Raw genomic sequence first — 18,799 nt, forward strand, 5'->3', positions numbered from 1 at the left:
TGAAAATGAAAATGAAATGTGTGCACAACATCCCAATCGGACAGAGAGCAAGTTCACTTCATATAAAAATTAAACACCATGGTTGAAAATATGAGTGATAGAAGAGATAACTAACTGAACTATGACAGCTACCGCATTTTCTCTGCAACTTATCTGTCTTTGTCATATTCTTTGAGGTCTCTTGCAGATTCTCCTCTCTCTCCTCACCGTAGGAATGTGAATCAATTAGATACAGTGCTACTAAAAGTTCCCCATTTTAAATCTGGGGTGACTTGTGATACAGTGTAGACTTTTCCCCTGGCAGGAGCAAGGTCACGTTAACGCACCACTCTATAGCTTGTTGTTTGTGACGTCTCTCCAGCTTCTACAGGGTCCAGCCATTTTCCCCACTTAATTCTGCGGTACTTCTGGCAACCCAGTCGGGCAGGAAAAGCCTCCTGAAGCCAAGCTGTTCTTCTACGCTTGGCTCTCTGCTATCTCACCCAGGTAGCAAGCAATGGAGCTTGCCTGTGTCCTGCTCTTAATATTCTGGGGTAATATTCCCCAGTTACCTCAGGCATGTCAAGGCCTCATCACTGGAGCCCTGAGCATGATGGATGGACCCAAGGATCAAGTGGCACTTCCAGTTGCAACCAACATTAAGGCGATCCTTAAAATCCTTATCGGTTTTGGATTAAAACAAGTAGCAAGTTATCTACCTAGAAGGCAACGAAACATCATTAAACAACAGCATAGTTGGCACTAAGGAAAGCTTGCCGGCATGCTAACTGGTATGTTTTGATTTGGCTTATGATTCCGTGCTGTAAAAGCTGTTCATACATTTTCACGAGGTTGTCAGTCCGGCACCATAGAACTACATGATGCATTGCCTGGGCGGCTATCGGGAATGGCAGGTGTGTTTATCTGTCTGTCCTTCACATGACCACGACCATATGCTTTTAAAGTAAATTTGAGGATGATACCGAAAGCAAGTGCTTATAAAACAACCAAAAAGAGGTACATTCCTGCACACTGTAGCTTTCAACCATGCACAAACACAAGGCTTTAACAATGATGTACTCTATGCAGCCTGATGGAATGTGAAGCCTAACAATATTTTGTTTCCCGCCATCATGTAACTATGCACCTCACTCAGACTCAGAATAGAGACTATATGACAACCTGAAATTAGCCATTAGAAATACAGGGCTTGTATTGTGTCTGTTCCTTCAATTCAGTGAAATAAATCCACCTTGTAGTTTATGTACACACACTGAGGCAACAGAGTGGGATCCTTAAATAAACAATTGTATTCACATAATGAGAATTTTGATAAGTCTAATCAAATATGGTCCTTGTCAGAGATAATATATGATAGTAATGTAACAGTTAATTCTATTTCCTCATGGAAATAACAAGAGTTGACAGTATTACGACATCCATCTACAGTATCTATCAAATTACGTGGCAAACATGAACAGCTCATGTGAGTATTGCACAGAGGTGGTTGCTTTATCTCATTGAGGTTTGCTTTGGAATCATTTGTTAATCTGTGAAATTAATTGACAGACCACTGTGTTAGCCAAATATTCTATATATACTTTATTTAAAAACAAATCATACAATCATAATTTGTATGAGAAAAAAAGAATGTCCTTGTTCAAATATCATTTCATTTAGTTTTTACTTTAGTTTGACTTTGACAATATAATCCATGACAGTGATATTAAAGCACAATCGGGTGAAATGTTTTCTTAGCATTACACAGCATAGACATTTTTACATCACCTCATTTTTTGTTTCTTTATATTATCACATTATGAGCAGCGGTTTTACAGGCATGTCAAGGCATACGGAGTACAACACACACTGTAAACCTGAACAAGTTCAGAGTACTTAAAACTTTTGATGTAACCGATTACATAATAAAATTTGAGTACATATATTATTATTTTTAAGTAAACTTAACTTAAAAATGATACATCGGCTATACTGATTTATTTTGTTATCGTTTTCATAATTTTTAAGTTCTCTGAACTTATATTCAAATATTTTTATACTTAAATCTTTTAACCTCTATGTACTAAATTATTTTCACTCAACAACACAAAATAAAATTAAGTTTTAAGCCTTAAAAATCAAGTTCAGTGCACTTAATAGTTCAACTCAGAGTTCAACTTAATTATTCTGAGTAAATAATACTTTTTTTTAAGTTAACTCCGCTTGATTATTCTGAGTAGGTAATACTTAAATAGCTAACTTTTTTTAATTGAGCACTACTTATTTTCAATTATTGACCACATATACTGATTTTCTGGTTGTGTTTACAAACTGACTTTAAACTGAAAGTTACTCTACAAGAAACATTCAAATCTATGTAAGATTTCTATTAAAAAGAGTGAGATGAGAAAAACTTAAGAGGTATCACATCATTTATATTTCTTGTAAAACAACTGACAAAATAAAAGATTACATTAAAGCTTTAAAGAAAAGTGTTACAAAGTTAACAAGTCAACAACAAATCGTTTATTTCAACAAATATTTTTTTAAGGTGAGTAAGGACGGTTTCAGAGGTTTTGTTGTCTTCCAGACACATAAAAAGGTTCTGTATGAGAAGGTGTGCGTGAGTTTTTTGGGATATTCTAAATTGAAAGCATATGTCAGGCCAAACAACAACATAAATGCCTCAGAAATCCTCTGCACCCAATTCAAAGATGTTCTCGCAGCTGAAGGGGTCGGGGCCCGATGTAAGGAGAGCAACAGGAGCATCATCAAAATCTGGCTCCTACTCCTCCTGCAAAACACCATCAATACAATTACCAGGAGAGTTTCAATGGAAACACTTACAAAAAAACTGGCAATTAATAATACATAGTATCAACTAATATTAAAGTTTCAGTGACAAACAAAATGTGATCACCTAGACATACCTGAAGGTCATAAGCCTCGAGGATCACCCGTAGCTGTCATGCCAGTCCGTGATGCCTGTACACAAAAAATATCTCCTTTGGTTGACTCCTCTTCTTATATGTCTACATCAAATCGGTTTGTTGTTTATATGCAACACAAATGCTGTCAGGGCAAAAAGAATTTTGTAGGTCTTAACTGAAGTTCTCGACCATTATTGTTAGCTTGCTGCTAACACTTTTATCCATCAGATCCATTAAAACACATAGAAGCTAGCTAGCTGCTAAAAAGTTACATATAACCTTAGCATGCTGATATGAATTATATGGTGTTTCTGTAGAACATGAGTTGTTTTCAACATAAACAATTGATTGTTGTTTACTTTGCACATGAACATATTTGGGAGGAAATAACCCACTAACTAGCTCTTTAGCTCTTTAGCTTCCTAACCGCCAGCGCCAACAGTCGTGCAACTGAACTTGCTACTTGACAGCCAAAACGTGATTACTCAATAATAATTACAAAGAGGGAAATTAGCCACTTCTTATCGCAATTTCACTTGCTCCCGCAATTTTGTCGCAACAAACACCTAAAAAACACTGTTTACTTACCAGATAAGGACGCTTAGCAGCGACAGGATTACTAAAATATCTCCTTTGGTGGGGTGACCAGACGTCCTCTTTTACCCGGACATGCGTCCGGCAGTGATTGCAAAATCGTCCGGGATTTTGCCTCGTCGGATATTTGTGTTTCTCTGGGTCCTTCACAAACTAGGTTTTACGCCCTTACAAGTTTAGGAAAGGGTATCTCCCTTACGTTCCACCTTCTAGCACAAGCTCTGACTGTAGCGAGAACTGTCATTGGTCGACCGGCCTCTCAGTGTTGCCAGATTCACGATAATTATCCTCCAAAGACGATCATTTTGAGCATTTAATACGATACTTCACCATTTCCAAATTTGGCAACACTGAGCACCGTGCCGCTTCCACTAGTTGCATTGTTTACAACAGCACATGACATCTGCATGTGGAAAAGGTGTCAAAATTCCGTCGCGGGGGGAGGGGGCGGGGTCATCTGTATGCTACACACTACCACGCCCCTCCCCGCGACGGTGTCCTCTTTTTCACAAACTCAAATATGGTCACCCTACAAAGTTGGTCGACTCCTCTTCTACAGGAGGAACATGCTTATAGAATTCTAACTGATACTATACAATTATTAAGTCTGCTGTCTCTGTCTCTCATCACAAGATCTCTGATTCTGTTCTGAACTAGTCCTGCAACGACGTTGATGACGTCAGACGTCACGTTTGAATGAAACTAAAAAAATATGAGTTATCAGGCAATGTTTACTCAAACAAATACATTCCAATACAATTAAAACGTCTTCACTTGCTCAGAAAACTAATACATTTAAAGTTGGGTCAACTAAATACCAGGTTTTAAGTAATGAATACATCATTTTAATAAGTTAGTAGAACTGTTTGGGTTTACAGTGCAGGATCACCATTACAGTGAGCATTATAACATACACGGGACGCTTAAACACATTTTAAACACTGAATTATGAATTGAATTAGTTTCATGTGAACATCAGCATATATTTTCCATTATTTGAGTGTGAAAATAACTGATGTATTTTCAATCATCTTTGCATCGTTCATGTGTTCATTACATTCCAGAAGTATCTCGATATTAAATCTTTAAAACTATCTGTATGAACAAACAGACCAGCAACAGAAAATCAGTTCTGTTCAAGTCTGAGCAGAAAGGCTTGGATTTCATCACGTCTTGGATGGTAGCTACGTTTAGCAACTGAACTGAGAATTTTGATGCTTTTCTTTCTCTCCAAAGATTGTGTAGGGATTTCTGCAGCCTTTTTGTGGTAATCAATGGACTCGTTAGGTGATTTTTTTTTATAATTGAGATGATTTCCATACCTATAATATAACAGCTGTAGAGTTGCAGGATCTAGATCTTTCTCCTGGAGAAGATCCATATATATTGTATCTGCTTTCTCTGTGTTCCCAGAATGGGCATAAATATCTGCAAGTTGAATTTGGATGCTTTTGTTTCTCTTCAAAGAATGTGTAGGGATTTCGCCAGCTTTTTTGTAGTAGTCAATGGACTCGTAAGATGATTTATTATACCAGAGATGATTCCCATACTTAAAATATAACAGACGTAGAGTTGCAGGATCCAGATCTTCCTCCTTGAGAAGATCCATATATATTTGATCTGCTTTCTTTGTGTTTCCAGAAAGGAAATAGATATCTGCAAGAATCATTTCCCCCCTATAGTAGTATGAGTAAAGACTGGTGACCTCTTCATAAATGTGGATGCATTTTCTCATCAGCTCCCTGTAATCTGTGTTACCCTGCGTATGCTGCGATTTAAAAATCTTAATTTTATAAAGAACTGCCAGCTGCTTTTTGGCTTCTCTTTCAGAGGGGTATTTCCTCACCATCTCTTCTGCAACTTCCACAGCTGAATCCAGTGACTGTAAACGAAAGAAATAAAGAACTTCTCCAAGGCCATGAAGCATTGGTCTTAGCCTCTGAACTAGGTCATGAGCATCTATCATTGTGGCCTCTGTGTTTCTGCCAACCTCTGCCAATGCTGCCAAGTAGACAGCTGCCAGGCGTAGGTTATCTGGATCCATTGTCTTGGCACGTTTGATTTGCTGTATGATTTCCTCTCTCAACTCTTCATCCCCTGTCTCAAAAAGAACTCTATACTTGGCCAGAGCAAGGCCTGTATGCCACCCTTTCCTGTCTGGGTCTCCTCTCAAAGCCAGCTCAAAGTTATCTATTGCTTTTTGCCTGAACTCATTGTCAAACTTCACCTGAGTCCAGCCTTTCTCCCCATATACCTCTGGATGCAGATCACAACCGGGTGGGGCAGGAAAATCCTCCTGGAGCCTAGACACTTCCTTCAGATAATCTTCGCTCTTTGCTTGCTCACCCAAAAGGTAATGCACCCAGGCCAGGTTTGCCTGGTTCACCAGAAGGCGTGGTCCTCTCCCCTCCATGTTATGTCCTTTGAGCGCCACCTCAGCCTTTCGCAGGTACGTCAGAGCTTCCTCTGGGGATTTGCTGATGTGGTAGGTGATGTAACCCAGTAGGTTGTACAGGTGCCCCTCCCAAGCACAATCATGCTGACTGCAGTCCTCCAAATAATCTTGCACATAGCGAACATTGCCACTGAGAATCCAGGTGAAGTGGCACTCTAGATTGTCCAGGAGTCTTTCCAGAGGAGTCTTAAATGAGCTAGAGAGAGAGAGAAAGACAGAGAGCGAGAGAGAGAGAAAAGCACTGTTATAATCCCCTTAATATTGTCATAAACAGAACACATGTGCACACACTACAGATCAAAGTAGTTCTCATACTGATGTTATTATATCAGCCATGTAGCCAGAGCCTTACAGTATACAGTATGTACTAATATTGGCGTGTGTTCTAAATGTAGCCTTATGCTATCTGCAGTGACTTACAGAGGGAGAAGTGTGATTAAAAATATCTTACCAGTAAAGATTATTCTAGCATGAGACGACACATGCCAGTGGTTAGCAAACGTGTGTATTGATATAGTTTCAAATCATACTTACTCCATGATTGCTTGCAATATTGGGGTAGTGAATTAAGAAATTACATGATGTCTTCTCCAAACAGCTTATTTCAAGAGTTCAGAGCTTCCTACAAACCTCTAATATATATAGGTCCTTGCTATATCAAGTAAGTTATAAAGCTAAGTGCTTAACACCACCCATCTTGTGACCTTTGACTGGGCTTGTCTGGTTGATGAAAACAAGACTTCCGTCATGTCTTACTGTTTCTAAAGAAATGAAACTAAAGAAGCAAAGCTGAAGAAACGATAAAACAATTTCCCTTGAAATAGAGAGAGACGTCAGCAGTAATCTTTGAACATTGTAAGGCGAGGGTTTATGGTTACAATGATCATTACATTATTATTACACTGTGCATCTCCCTCCCCTTTAAAGAAGTGCATGTAAGCACTTCTGAGTAATTATGTTGGCCCATCTGTTGAGTGGAGAGGGTATTGTTTTTTTTTCACAAAACAAACAAACTGTTAGTTATAAACTTTGCTATCAACGTTAATCGAAATGATCTTAATATGTTCTAAACCATAATGTCAATGGCTTACACTAGTTTCGGTGAAAGGTTTAGTGTGCGGTTATTATCAGTCGCTGAAGTATTGTGCTGAAGTGGTCAACCAAGTGATGTCCTTAACCTCAATCCTCTTTTCGATCCTTGTAAACCAGTGCCTGTAAACTGATCTGGGTCATTAATCAACCTACCAGGGTGTTTTTACGAACAGTACAGGAATAATATCGTCCACGTGTATTGATTACACTAATGAGGTTGAACTTTGCTCCAAAACTGTGTCTGTTCTATCGGATCATAATCTACACTGTAAAAAAAATGCTGGAAGTGAGGCAAGTTTCTCACACGCAATGTTTTTAAGCAAATTAATAGTTTCTATAGTTTTAACTAGATCACTAGTTTGTAGTTGGCTCTGCCAAAAGCAAGCTTTTGGTAAATTGGACATTGCCACTAATGGGACTTCAGTTACATGAGTGAGATGTCTGAATAGGGAAGGGAAATCCACTATCCTCTTCAGATGCATGCCCCCCTATTGAAGAAGAGTCAGGATAGTATTCACTCTGAAAAATAACAAACCTTATTTAATTTAAGACAAGCACCACTAAGGCGTTTTGTTTGTTTGTTAAACATTTGCCTTAGTGGTGTTTGTCTTATGACGTGTAACTGAAGGCCCATTAGTGTCTGATGGAGATAATTTCGAAACACTATTAATGACTTCAGAATGTATTAATCAAGTGCCTTGTATTAATATATACCTTGTATAAATCATGTGCTTTTGTAAGCAGGAACATGGCTTTTCTGTGTTTCTGCTTGTGTGTAACTTAGATTATTTGGTGGCACTTACTGCGCTTCTGCATATGTACAAGAGCATGTTTAGACCAGAGGTGATAAGCTTCTTCCGACCTTGTGCAAAACTGCCATCCTTACAAGACAGGGAGCCTCGGACGTCAGAGATCCACCACGTGGTTATCCCAGCTGAACGCTAAACTTCTGTCTATATAACCCTTGTGCGATGTGTTTATCAGGGCTTCACTTTCAGCCTTGTGCTGTGAGTGAGCCCGATTGCAATTGTTGTTGTTTGTCTAATAAATATACTTATATGTAGCTCCGGAGTCCTGAGGTAGCTTGAGTGAATTTTCACCTATCAGTGTCACTGTCGAATTTACCAAAAGCTTGCTTTAGGCACAGCCAACTACAAACTAGTGATCTAGTAAAACTATAGAAACTATTCTTTACTTAAAAACATTGCGAGTGAGAAACTTGCCTCACTTCCAGCATTTTTTTACAGTGTAGATTATGATCAGATAGAACAGATACAGTTTTGGAGCAAAGTTCTACCTCATTAGTGTAATCAATACACGTGGATGATATTATTCCTGTACTGTTCGTAAAAACACCCTGGTAGGTTGATTAATGACCCGGATCAATGATCATCGTAACCATAAACACTCGCCTTACAATGTTTAAAAGATTACTGCTGAAGTCTCTCTCTATTTCAAGGGACATTTTTTTTATTGTTTCTTCAGCTTTTCTTCTCTAGTTTCATTTATTTAGAAACAGTAAGACATGTTGGCTTTCATCAACCAGACAAGCCCAGTCAAAGGTCACAAGATAGGGGGTGTTAAGCGCTTGTGTTCACCTACAAAGAAGACTATGAATGAATATGAAGAAAAAGGATCAGATAGAGCACACCGTATGGTTACAAACTCTCTCTGTCTGTCTCTCTCTCTCATTATATGTACAGTAGGTAAATATGAGGGAATAAATATATATATATAGTTATACTATTATACATACATATATATATATATACATTTATATATAATATATATATATATATATATATACAATAGTATAACTATATTATGAGTGAAATATGAGGAGTAGTAGTTTATTTCCATCTGAAAAAATGGCTAGATACAAAGCAAACTGAATTAAACTGTATTATGTAGACAGTAATACTATTCCAGCAAACTCTGCTTTGATGTAGTTTCTATTTCAGAGAATCAGTTCACAGTTATCAGCTTGCTCATTATCTTACCTTTCACTTTCTTGATCGAAGTGGCAGATTTTATAACTTACTAGATAAAGCGAGGACCTATATATATGAGTGCTTTGTAGGAAGCTCTGAACTCTTGAAATAAGCTGTTTGGAGAAGACATCATATCATTTCTTAATTCACTACCACAATATTGCAAGCCATCATGGAGTAAGTATGATTTGAAACTATATTAATACACACGTTTGCTAACCGTGTCGTCTCATGCTAGAATAATCTTTACTGGTAAGATAGCTTTTACTCACATTTCTACCTCTGTAAGTCAGAAATGAACTGTACATATACAGTACATACTGTAAGGCGCTGGCTACGTGGCTGATATAGTAACATCAGTATGAGAACTACTTTGATCTGTAGCGTGTGTCATGGTAGAATAATCTTTCCTGGTAAGATATTTTTAATCACACTTCTACCTCTGTAAGTCACTGTAGATAACATAAGGCTACATTTAGAACACATGGCTGATATACTAACATCAGTATGAGAACTATGTTGATTTGTAGCATGTGCACATGTGTTCTGTTTATGACAATGGTATCGGGATTATAACAATGCTTTTCTCTCTCTCTCTCTCTCTCTCTTAAGCTCATTTAAGACTCCTCTGGAAAGACGCCTGGACAACCTAGAGTGCCACTTCACCTGGAGCCTCAGTGGCAACGTTCACCATCTGCAAGATTTTTTGGTAGAGTGCAGTCAGCATGATTGTGCTTGGGAGGGGCACCTGTACAACCTACTGGGTTACATCACCTACCACATCAGCAAATCCCCAGAGGAAGCTCTGACGTACCTGCGAAAGGCTGAGGTGGCGCTCAAAGGACATAACATGGAGGGGAGAGGACCACGCCTTCTGGTGAACCAGGCAAACCTGGCCTGGGTGCATTACCTTTTGGGTGAGCAAGCAAAGAGCGAAGCTTATCTGAAGGAAGTGGCTAGGCTCCAGGAGGAATTTCCTGCCCCACCCGGTTTTGATCTGCATCCTGAGGTATACGGGGAGAAAGGCTGGACTAAGGTGAAGTTTGAGGATGAGATCCATCAAAAAGCAATAGATAACTTCGAGCTGGCTTTGAGAGGAGACCCAGACAGGAAAGGGTGGCATACAGGCCTTGCTCTGGCCAAGTATAGAGCTCTTTTTAGCACAGGGGATGAAGAGTTGAAAGAGGAAATCATACAGCAAATCAAACGTGCCAAGTCAATAGATCCAGATAACCTACACCTGGCAGCTGTCTACTTGAAAGCATTGGCACAGGTTGGCAGGAACACAGATGACACTGTGAGAGAGGCTCATGACCTAGTTCAGAGGCTAAGACCAATGCTTCATGGCCTTGCAGAAGTTCTTTATTTCTTTCGTTCACAGTCACTGGATTTAGCTTTGCAAGTTGCAGAAGAGATGGTGAGGAAATACCCCTCTGAAAGAGAAGCCAAAAAGCTGCTGGCACGTTATTATAAATACAAGATTTTTAAATCGCTGAAAACACAGGGTAACGCAGATTTAAGGGAACTGATGGGAAAATGCATCCACATTTATGAAGAGGTCACCACTTTTTTCCCGTACTACTATTGCGGGAAAATTGTTCTTGCAGATATCTATTCCATTTCTGGCAACACAGAGAAAGCAGATCAATTATATATGGATCTTCTCAAGGTGGAAGATCTGAACCCTACAACTCTACAGCGGTTATATTTTAAGTATGGAAAACATCTCCATTATAAAAAAAAATTACCTAACAAGTCCATTGATTACCACAAAAAGGTTGCTGAAATCCCTACACAATCTTGGGAGAGAGAGAAAAGCATGGAAACTCTCAGGTCAGTTGCTCATCGTAGCAACCATCGAAGATGTGATGAAATCCAAGCCTTTCTGCTCAGACTTGAACAGAACTGATTTTCTGCTGCTGGTTTGTTTGTTCATACAGATAGTTGTAATGATTTGATATCGAGATACTTCTGGAATGTATTGAACACATGAACCATGCAAAGCTGACTGAAAATATAGTAGTTTTTTTCACACTCAAATACTGGAAAATATATACAGACGTTCACACGGAAATAAATTCAATTCATAATTCAGTGTTTAAACTGTGTTTAAGTGTCCCATGTATGTTATAATGCTCACTGTAATGGTGATCCTGTGTTGTAGTCCGTATGCCTTCACATGCCTGTAAAACCGCTGCTCATAATGTGACATCTAAGATGACAAAATCTGACAGTGCAGCTCTGCACTTCTCTTCCCAACACCGGTGTACTGGCCATCGGGCATACAGGGACAACATCTCCGGTGGGCCACTAGCCATGTATCTCAGCAATAGAAATGTCAATGCTGTGTAATGCGTAGAAAACATTTCACCCGATTGTGCTTTTATATTGCTGTCATGGATTATACTGTGTTATTGATAAAAGTCAAATAAAGTCAAAACTAAATGAAATTATGTTTGAACAAGGACATTCTTTTTATGCATGCATGCTTTTTATCTCATACAAATTATGATTGTATGATTTGTTTTTAAATAAAGTATACTGTATATAGTATATCTGGCTAACACAATTTGTGCTGTGGTCTGTCAATTCATTTCACAGATTAACAAATGATTCCAAAGCAAACCTCAATGAGATATAGCGACAACCCCTGTGTAATGCTCACATGAGCAGTTCATGTTTGTCACGTCATTTGACAGATACTGTAGATAGATGTCATAATATGGTCACCTCTTGTTATTTCCATTGGGACATAGAATTAACAGTTACATTATTATCATATATTATTTCTGACAGGGACCATATTTCATTAGAGCTATCAAAATTCTTATTATGTGAATAAAAGAGTAAATTGAAGGGTCCAACTCTGTGTTGCCTCAGTGTGTGTATAATCTATAAGGTGGATTTATTTCACTGAATTGAAAGAACAGACACAATTAAAGCCCTGTATTTCTAATGGCTAATTTCAGGTGTCGTGAGGCTGATAGTTACATGATGGCGGGAAACAAACATATTTTTAGGCTTCACATTCCATCAGGCTGCATAGAGTACATAATTGTTATAGCCTTGTGTTTGTGCATGGTTGAAAGCTACAGTGTGCAGGAATGTACCTCTTTTGGGGTGTTTTGTAAGCTCCTGCTTTTGGTATCATCTTCAAATTTACTTTAATAGCATATTGTCATGTTCATGGTCATGTGAAGGACAGACAGATAGACACACCTGTCATTCCCGCTAGCCGCCCAAGCAATGCATCATGTAGTTCTATGGTGCAGGACTGACAACCTCGTGAAAATGTATGAAAAGCTTTCACAGCACGGAATCATAAGCCAAATCAAAACATACCAGTTAGCATGCCGGCAAGCTTTCCTTAGTGCCAACTATGCTGTTGTTTAATGTTGTTTCGTTGCCTTTTAGGCAGATAACTTGATACTTACTACATAATCCGATAAGGATTTTAAGGATCGCCTTAATGTTGGTTGCACCTGGAAGTGCCACTTGATCAACCTCCGTGGGTACATCCATGCTCAGGGCTCCAGCGATGAGGCTTTGACATGCCTGAGGGAACTGGGGAATATTACCTAAGAGCAAGACACAGAAGAGCAAACATGACCTCTCCTGCTCCATTGCTACCTGGGTGAGATAGCAGAGAGCCAAGCTTATCTGGAAGAAGCAGCTCGGCTTCATGAGGCTTTTCCTGCCCAACTGGGTTGCCAGAAGCACCGCAGACTTAAGGGGGGAAAATGGCTGGACCCTGTAGAAGTTTGAGAGACGTCACAAACAACAAGCTATAGAGTGGCGCGTTAACGTGGCCTTGCTCCTGCCAGGGGAAAAGTCTACACTGGCTCACAAGTCACCCCAGATTTAAAATGGGGAACTTTTAGTTGCACTGTATCTAATTCATATCTAATCAAATCTGGTTACAGATATATAGTGCCATTAAGTGTTGCTTCACTTGATTAAAGCCTTAATCTGAGCAGTAAGTGAGTTCCATTCAGTCAGGGCTCGATATAATACTATGTCTTGCTCTGACTGTGTTCTAGAAGTGTAAAGACCTCCGGTGGTATGTGTTGTGGGGTAGAGGTGTGTGTTAGAGCTGAATGTGAGTTGACTACAGAGAGACATGCAGTCGCCTTTCAATCATAATTAAAGATCAAAGGGGTAGGACTAATAGGTCATGAGAAAGGTCAAGTGGTAATCTTTGAAAGATGGGTAGGTTTGGTGAGAAGATATTTTCAGTGGGTAAGAGTTATATATACATATTTTTGGTGTATCTTGAGGAGCGGTGGGTGTGGTTTTGGGTGTGAGCTGATGAGGGGGGGCGGATCTTAGCAGGGTGGGGGGATTTAGCATAAGTATGCATGCGTGAAAAGACTGTCCTTGCTCAAACATAATTTTATTTAGTTTTGACTTTATTCGATTTGTATCAATAACACACCGTATAATCCATGACAGTGATATTAAAGCATACTCGGGTGAAATGTTTTCTACGCATTACAAAGTCAAAGTCAAAGTCAAAGTGTTTATTATCGCATACACCAAATTTCTTCAGCGCAGCGAAATTCTTACGACTTGGCAGCCAACATCTACGCAGTAGACGGCATACAACAGGTAACACAAATAACATGTACCAAAATAACATATACCAGAAATAACATATAACATATAACAAGTAACAACAGTTTGAAATACAAGAAGGGCATTTTCCAGGGTGGGGAATATTAAATTAAATAAGATAAAAAATATGTGTTTATATATATATATGTAGCAAGTGTATTTGTATGGGTGTGAAGTACAAGGTGATGGCGACTGTTCAGTGTTGCTGATTCAGCAGCCTAACAGCCTGGGGGTAAAAACTGTTTGTGAGTCTGGTAGTCCGTGCTCGGATGCTCCGGTGCACAGCATTGACATTTTTATTGCTGAAAATACATCACCTCATTTTTTGGTTTCTTTAACTTTCCTAGTGGTGACTCTCATCTTGTTATGCAGCTTTATTCTCGTGACACAATGTCCAAGCTAACCTGAAGGTCATCTTCCCTATGAGTGAACGTGGGTTGTAGGGCAGGGGTAGCCTGACGATGTCATACTCATAATTCTAGTCAGAATATGAGTCTGATATCACTCCATTGGGCTGTGATTATGGGGCGTGTTTCAACCGAACCAGGAGAAAAAATGCCTCTTCGCTCAATTGGTTACCTACAACCAATCAGAACAACGTAGTATGTGACCAGGGGCAGCTGATACATTACACTTTTACCGGATCCCGTAGGAAGGAAGGCAAAAACATCTTTTCGATTGACAAATGCCTTAATCGCGTTTCTCTGTTCCTCTTTCAAAATGAATGCACTGTCAATGTCTAAATGGACTCGAATCTATACATTTCAGCTCTCCAGCGGCAGCCATGTTTGTTGAAAACGAATTCAACTCGTGTGTTGGTGACGTGGTTGGTTACGTTACTGTTGATCATCTGTCCATCATCGTATAAAGCCCGCCTTAACAATTTGATTGGTACGGCCGATATCGAGCCGCAGATAATTTCTCCTCAATGGAGTAATGCCAGACCGAACTTCCCAACCAAAAAATGTGTGGGCGGGGCTAAGTTCGGTCTGGTATCCAGGCTAGGGCAGGGGTGTACTGGGAAAGAAATTCAGCCCTGGACCTGTCTGCCAGCACTGGCCAGAGAGTGAGCAATATGAGAGATACATGGCTAGTGGCCCACCGGAGATGTTGTCCCTGTATGCCCGATGGCCAGTGCACCGGTGTTGGGAAGAGAAGTGCAGAGCTGCACTGTCAGATTTTGTCATCTTAGATGTCACATTATGAGCAGCGGTTTTACAGGCATGTGAAGGCATACGGACTACAACACAGGATCACCATTACAGTGAGCATTATAACATACATGGGACACTTAAACACAGTTTAAACACTGAATTATGAATTGAATTTATTTCCGTGTGAACGTCCAGAACGTCCAGAACGTCCATTTTCCAGTATTTGAGTGTAAAAATAACTGATGTATTTTCAGTCAGCTTTGCATCGTTCATGTGTTCATTACATTCCAGAAGTATCTCGATATTAAATCTTTAAAACTATCTGTATGAACAAACAGACCAGCAGCAGAAAATCAGTTCTGTTCAAGTCTGAGCAGAAAGGCTTGGATTTCGTCACGTCTTGGATGGTTCCTACGATTAGCAACTGACCTGAGAACTTGGATGCTTTTCTTTCTCTCCGAAGATTGTGTGGGGATTTCTGCAGCTTTTTTGTGGTAATCAGTGGACTCGTAAGATGATTTGTTTTTATGATAGAGATGATATCCATACCTACAATATAACAGCTGTAGAGTTGCAGGGTCCAGATCTTCCTCCTTGAGAAGATCCATATATATTTGATCTGCCTCCTCTGTGTTCCCAGAAAGTGTAAAATGAGTAGTAGTAGTCTATTTCCATCTGTAAAAATGGCTAGATACAAAGCAAACTGAATTAAACAGTATTATGTACACAGCAATACTTTTCTAGCATAATCTGCTTTGATGTAGTTTCTATTTCAGAGAATCAGTTCACAGTTATCAGCTTGCTCATTATCTTACCTTTCACTTTCGTGATCGAAGTGGCAGATTTTATAACTTACTTGATAAAGCAAGGACCTATATATATGAGTGCTTTGTAGGAAGCTCTGAACTCTTGAAATAAGCTGTTTGGAGAAGACATCATATCATTTCTTAATTCACTACCACAATATTGCAAGACATCATGGAGTAAATATGATTTGAAACTATATTAATACACACGTTTTCTAACCACTGGCATGTTTCGTCTCATGGTAGAATAATCTTTACTGGTAAGATAGTTTTTACTCACATTTCTCCCTCTGTAAGTCACTGTAGATAACATAAGGCTACATTTAGAACACACGCCACTATTAGTACATATACTGTAAGGCTCTGGCTACATGGCTGATATAGTAACATCAGTATGAGAACTACTTTGATCTGTAGCCTGTGCACATGTGTTCTGTTTATGACAATGGTAAGGGGATTGTAACAGTGCTTTTCACTCTCTCTCTTTCTCTCTCTCTCGCTCTTTCTCTCTCTCTCTTTCTCTCTCTCTCTCTCTCTCTCTCTAGCTCATTTAAGACTCCTCTGGAAAGATGCCTGGAAAATCTAGAGTGCCACTTCACCTGGATTCTCAGTGGCGATGTTCGCTATCTGCAAGATTATTTGGAGGACTGCAGGCAGCATGGTTGTGCTTGGGAGGGGCACCTGTACAACCTACTGGGTTACATCACCTACCACATCAGCAAATCCCCAGAGGAAGCTCTGACGTACCTGCGAAAGGCTGAGGTGGTGCTCAAAGGACATAACATGGAGGGGAGAGGACCACGCCTTCTGGTGAACCAGGCAAATCTGGCCTGGGTGCATTACCTTTTGGGTGAGCAAGCAAAGAGCGAAGCTTATCTGAAGGAAGTGGCTAGGCTCCAGGAGGATTTTCCTGCCCCACCCGGTTGTGATCTGCATCCAGAGGTTTATGGGGAGAAAGGCTGGACTCAGGTGAAGTTTGATAATGATTTCAAGCAAAAAGCAATAGATAACTTTGAGCTGGCTTTGAGAGGAGACCCAGACAGGAAAGGGTGGCATACAGGCCTTGCTCTGGCCAAGTATAGAGCTCCTTTTAGCACAGGGGATAAACAGTTGAGAGAGGAAATCATACAGCAAATGAAACATGCCAAGACAATAGATCCAGATAACCTACACCTGGCAGCTGTCTACTTGAAAGCATTGGCACAGGTTGGCAGGAACACAGAGGACAGTGTGAGAGAGGCTCATGACCTAGTTCAGAGGCTAAGACCAATGCTTCATGGCCTTAAAGAAGTTCTTTATTTCTTTCGTTTACTGTCACTGGATTCAGCTTTGCAAGTTGCAGAAGAGATGGTGAGGAAATACCCCTCTGAAAGAGAGGCCAAAAAGCTGCTGGCACGTTATTATACATACAAGATTTTTGAATCGCTGCATATGCAGGGTACCGCAGATTTCAGGGAGCTGATGAGAAAATGTATCCACATTTATGAAGAAGTCACCAGTTTTTACCCATACTACTATTGTGGGAAAATTGCTCTTGCAGATATCTATGCCATTTCTGGGAACACAGAGAAAGCAGATCAAATATATATGGATCTTCTCAAGGAGGAAGATCTAAACCCTGCAACTCTACAGCGTATACATTTTAAGTATGGAAATCATCTCAATTATATAAAAAAATCATTTTACGAATCCATTGATTACTACAAAAAAGCTGCAGAAATCCCTACACAACTTTGGGAGAGAAAGAAAAGCATCAAAATTCTCAGGTCAGTTGCTAATCGTCGCAACCATGCAAGATGTGATGAAATCCAAGCCTTTCTGCTCAGACTTGAACAGAACTGATTTTCTGCTGCTGGTCTGTACAGATAGATGAAATGATGTAATATCGAGATACTTCTGGAATGTAATGAACACATGAACGATGCAAAGCTGACTGAAAATACATCAGTTATTTTCACGCTCAAATACTGGAAAATATATACAGACGTTCACACGGAAATAAATTAAATTCATGATTCAGTGTTTAAACTGCGTTTAAGCGTCCCATGTATGTTATAATGTCCACTGTAATGGTGATCCTGTGTTGTAGTCCGTATGCCTTGACATGCGTGTAAAACCACTGCTCATAATGTGACATCTAAGATGACAAAATCTGACAGTGCAACTCTGCACTTCTCCTCCCAACACCAGTGCACTGGCCATTTCACCTGATTATGCTTCATGCTTTAATATCACTGTCATTATACTGTGTGTTATTGATAAAAAATCAAATAAAGTCAAAACAAAATGAAATTATGTTTGAACAAGGACATTCTTTTCACACATGCATGCTTATGCTAAATCCCCCACCCTGCTAAGACCCCCCCCCCCCCCCCTCATCAGCTCACACCCAACACCACACCAACCGCTCCTCAAGATACACCAAAAATATGTATATATAACTCTTACCCACTGAAAATATCTTCTCACCAAACCTATACTTCACGGATCACCACTTTACCTTCTCAAGACCTACTGTATTAGTCCTACCACTTTGATCTTTAATTATGATTGAAAGGTGACTCCGTGTCTCTCTGTATTCAACTCACATTCAGCTCTAACACACATGTCTACCCCACCACACATACCACCGGAGGTCTTTACACTTTTAGAACACAGTCAGAGCAAGACATAGTATTGTTTCGAGCCATGGCTGAATGGAACTCACTTACTGCTCAGATGAAGGCTTTAAAAATCAAGTGAAGCAACACTTAATTGCCCTATATGACTGTAACCAGATTTTGCACATTTTTTAGATATGGGAATATCAATATGTGTAAGAATTTGTTGTAAGATCTGGCTTTGTATGTAGGCTTATACATAGTGCTAATGAATTTATGAATATTTATAGTATTATGTTTGTGAGAAAGAATATTGTTATACTTAAAAAAAAAAAAAAAAAGTCATGTGGTTTCATGTGGTTAACTGTAAGTGTCTTATCTATTGTCATGTTTTTGTGTTTGGTGTGGACCCTAGGAAGAGGAGCTGATGTTGTGCATCAGCTAATGAATCATAATATAATCATGAATCATAAGTGCTGCTGACCATTCACAGTGTCACAAAGAGACAAATGCAAATTACACTACCAGGGTTTGAGCATTTTCACTCCATACTTCGTACTGCTTTTCTACGAGCGTTTTGCCCT

At 39.5% G+C, this 18,799-nt stretch overlaps 3 protein-coding genes across 3 annotated transcripts; 2 read left to right on the forward strand and 1 right to left on the reverse strand.

Annotated features, from left to right (window-relative positions):
* Positions 1–4,393: 4,393 nt before the first annotated feature.
* LOC116223212 (interferon-induced protein with tetratricopeptide repeats 1-like) lies at positions 4,394–6,560 on the reverse strand. The gene is made up of 2 exons (XM_031579177.2): positions 6,493–6,560; positions 4,394–6,154 (listed from the first exon to the last, which is right to left on the reverse strand). Exons 1-2 carry the CDS (start codon positions 6,495–6,497, stop codon positions 4,630–4,632), a joined length of 1,530 nt encoding a protein of 509 aa, XP_031435037.1. The 5' UTR covers positions 6,498–6,560; the 3' UTR covers positions 4,394–4,629.
* Positions 6,561–9,076: 2,516 nt separating this feature from the next.
* On the forward strand, positions 9,077–10,973 carry LOC116223216 (interferon-induced protein with tetratricopeptide repeats 1-like). Its single transcript, XM_031579188.1, has 2 exons — positions 9,077–9,218; positions 9,654–10,973. Exons 1-2 carry the CDS (start codon positions 9,214–9,216, stop codon positions 10,948–10,950), a joined length of 1,302 nt encoding a protein of 433 aa, XP_031435048.1. The 5' UTR covers positions 9,077–9,213; the 3' UTR covers positions 10,951–10,973.
* Positions 10,974–15,787: 4,814 nt separating this feature from the next.
* On the forward strand, positions 15,788–18,660 carry LOC105902265 (interferon-induced protein with tetratricopeptide repeats 1B-like). The gene is made up of 4 exons (XM_042709570.1): positions 15,788–15,792; positions 16,161–16,845; positions 17,053–17,235; positions 18,631–18,660. Exons 1-4 carry the CDS (start codon positions 15,788–15,790, stop codon positions 18,658–18,660), a joined length of 903 nt encoding a protein of 300 aa, XP_042565504.1.
* The last annotated feature ends 139 nt before the right edge of the window (positions 18,661–18,799 follow it).

This window comes from Clupea harengus, chromosome 13 (genome assembly GCF_900700415.2).
Source record: "Clupea harengus chromosome 13, Ch_v2.0.2, whole genome shotgun sequence".
Lineage (NCBI taxonomy): Eukaryota > Metazoa > Chordata > Actinopteri > Clupeiformes > Clupeidae > Clupea > Clupea harengus.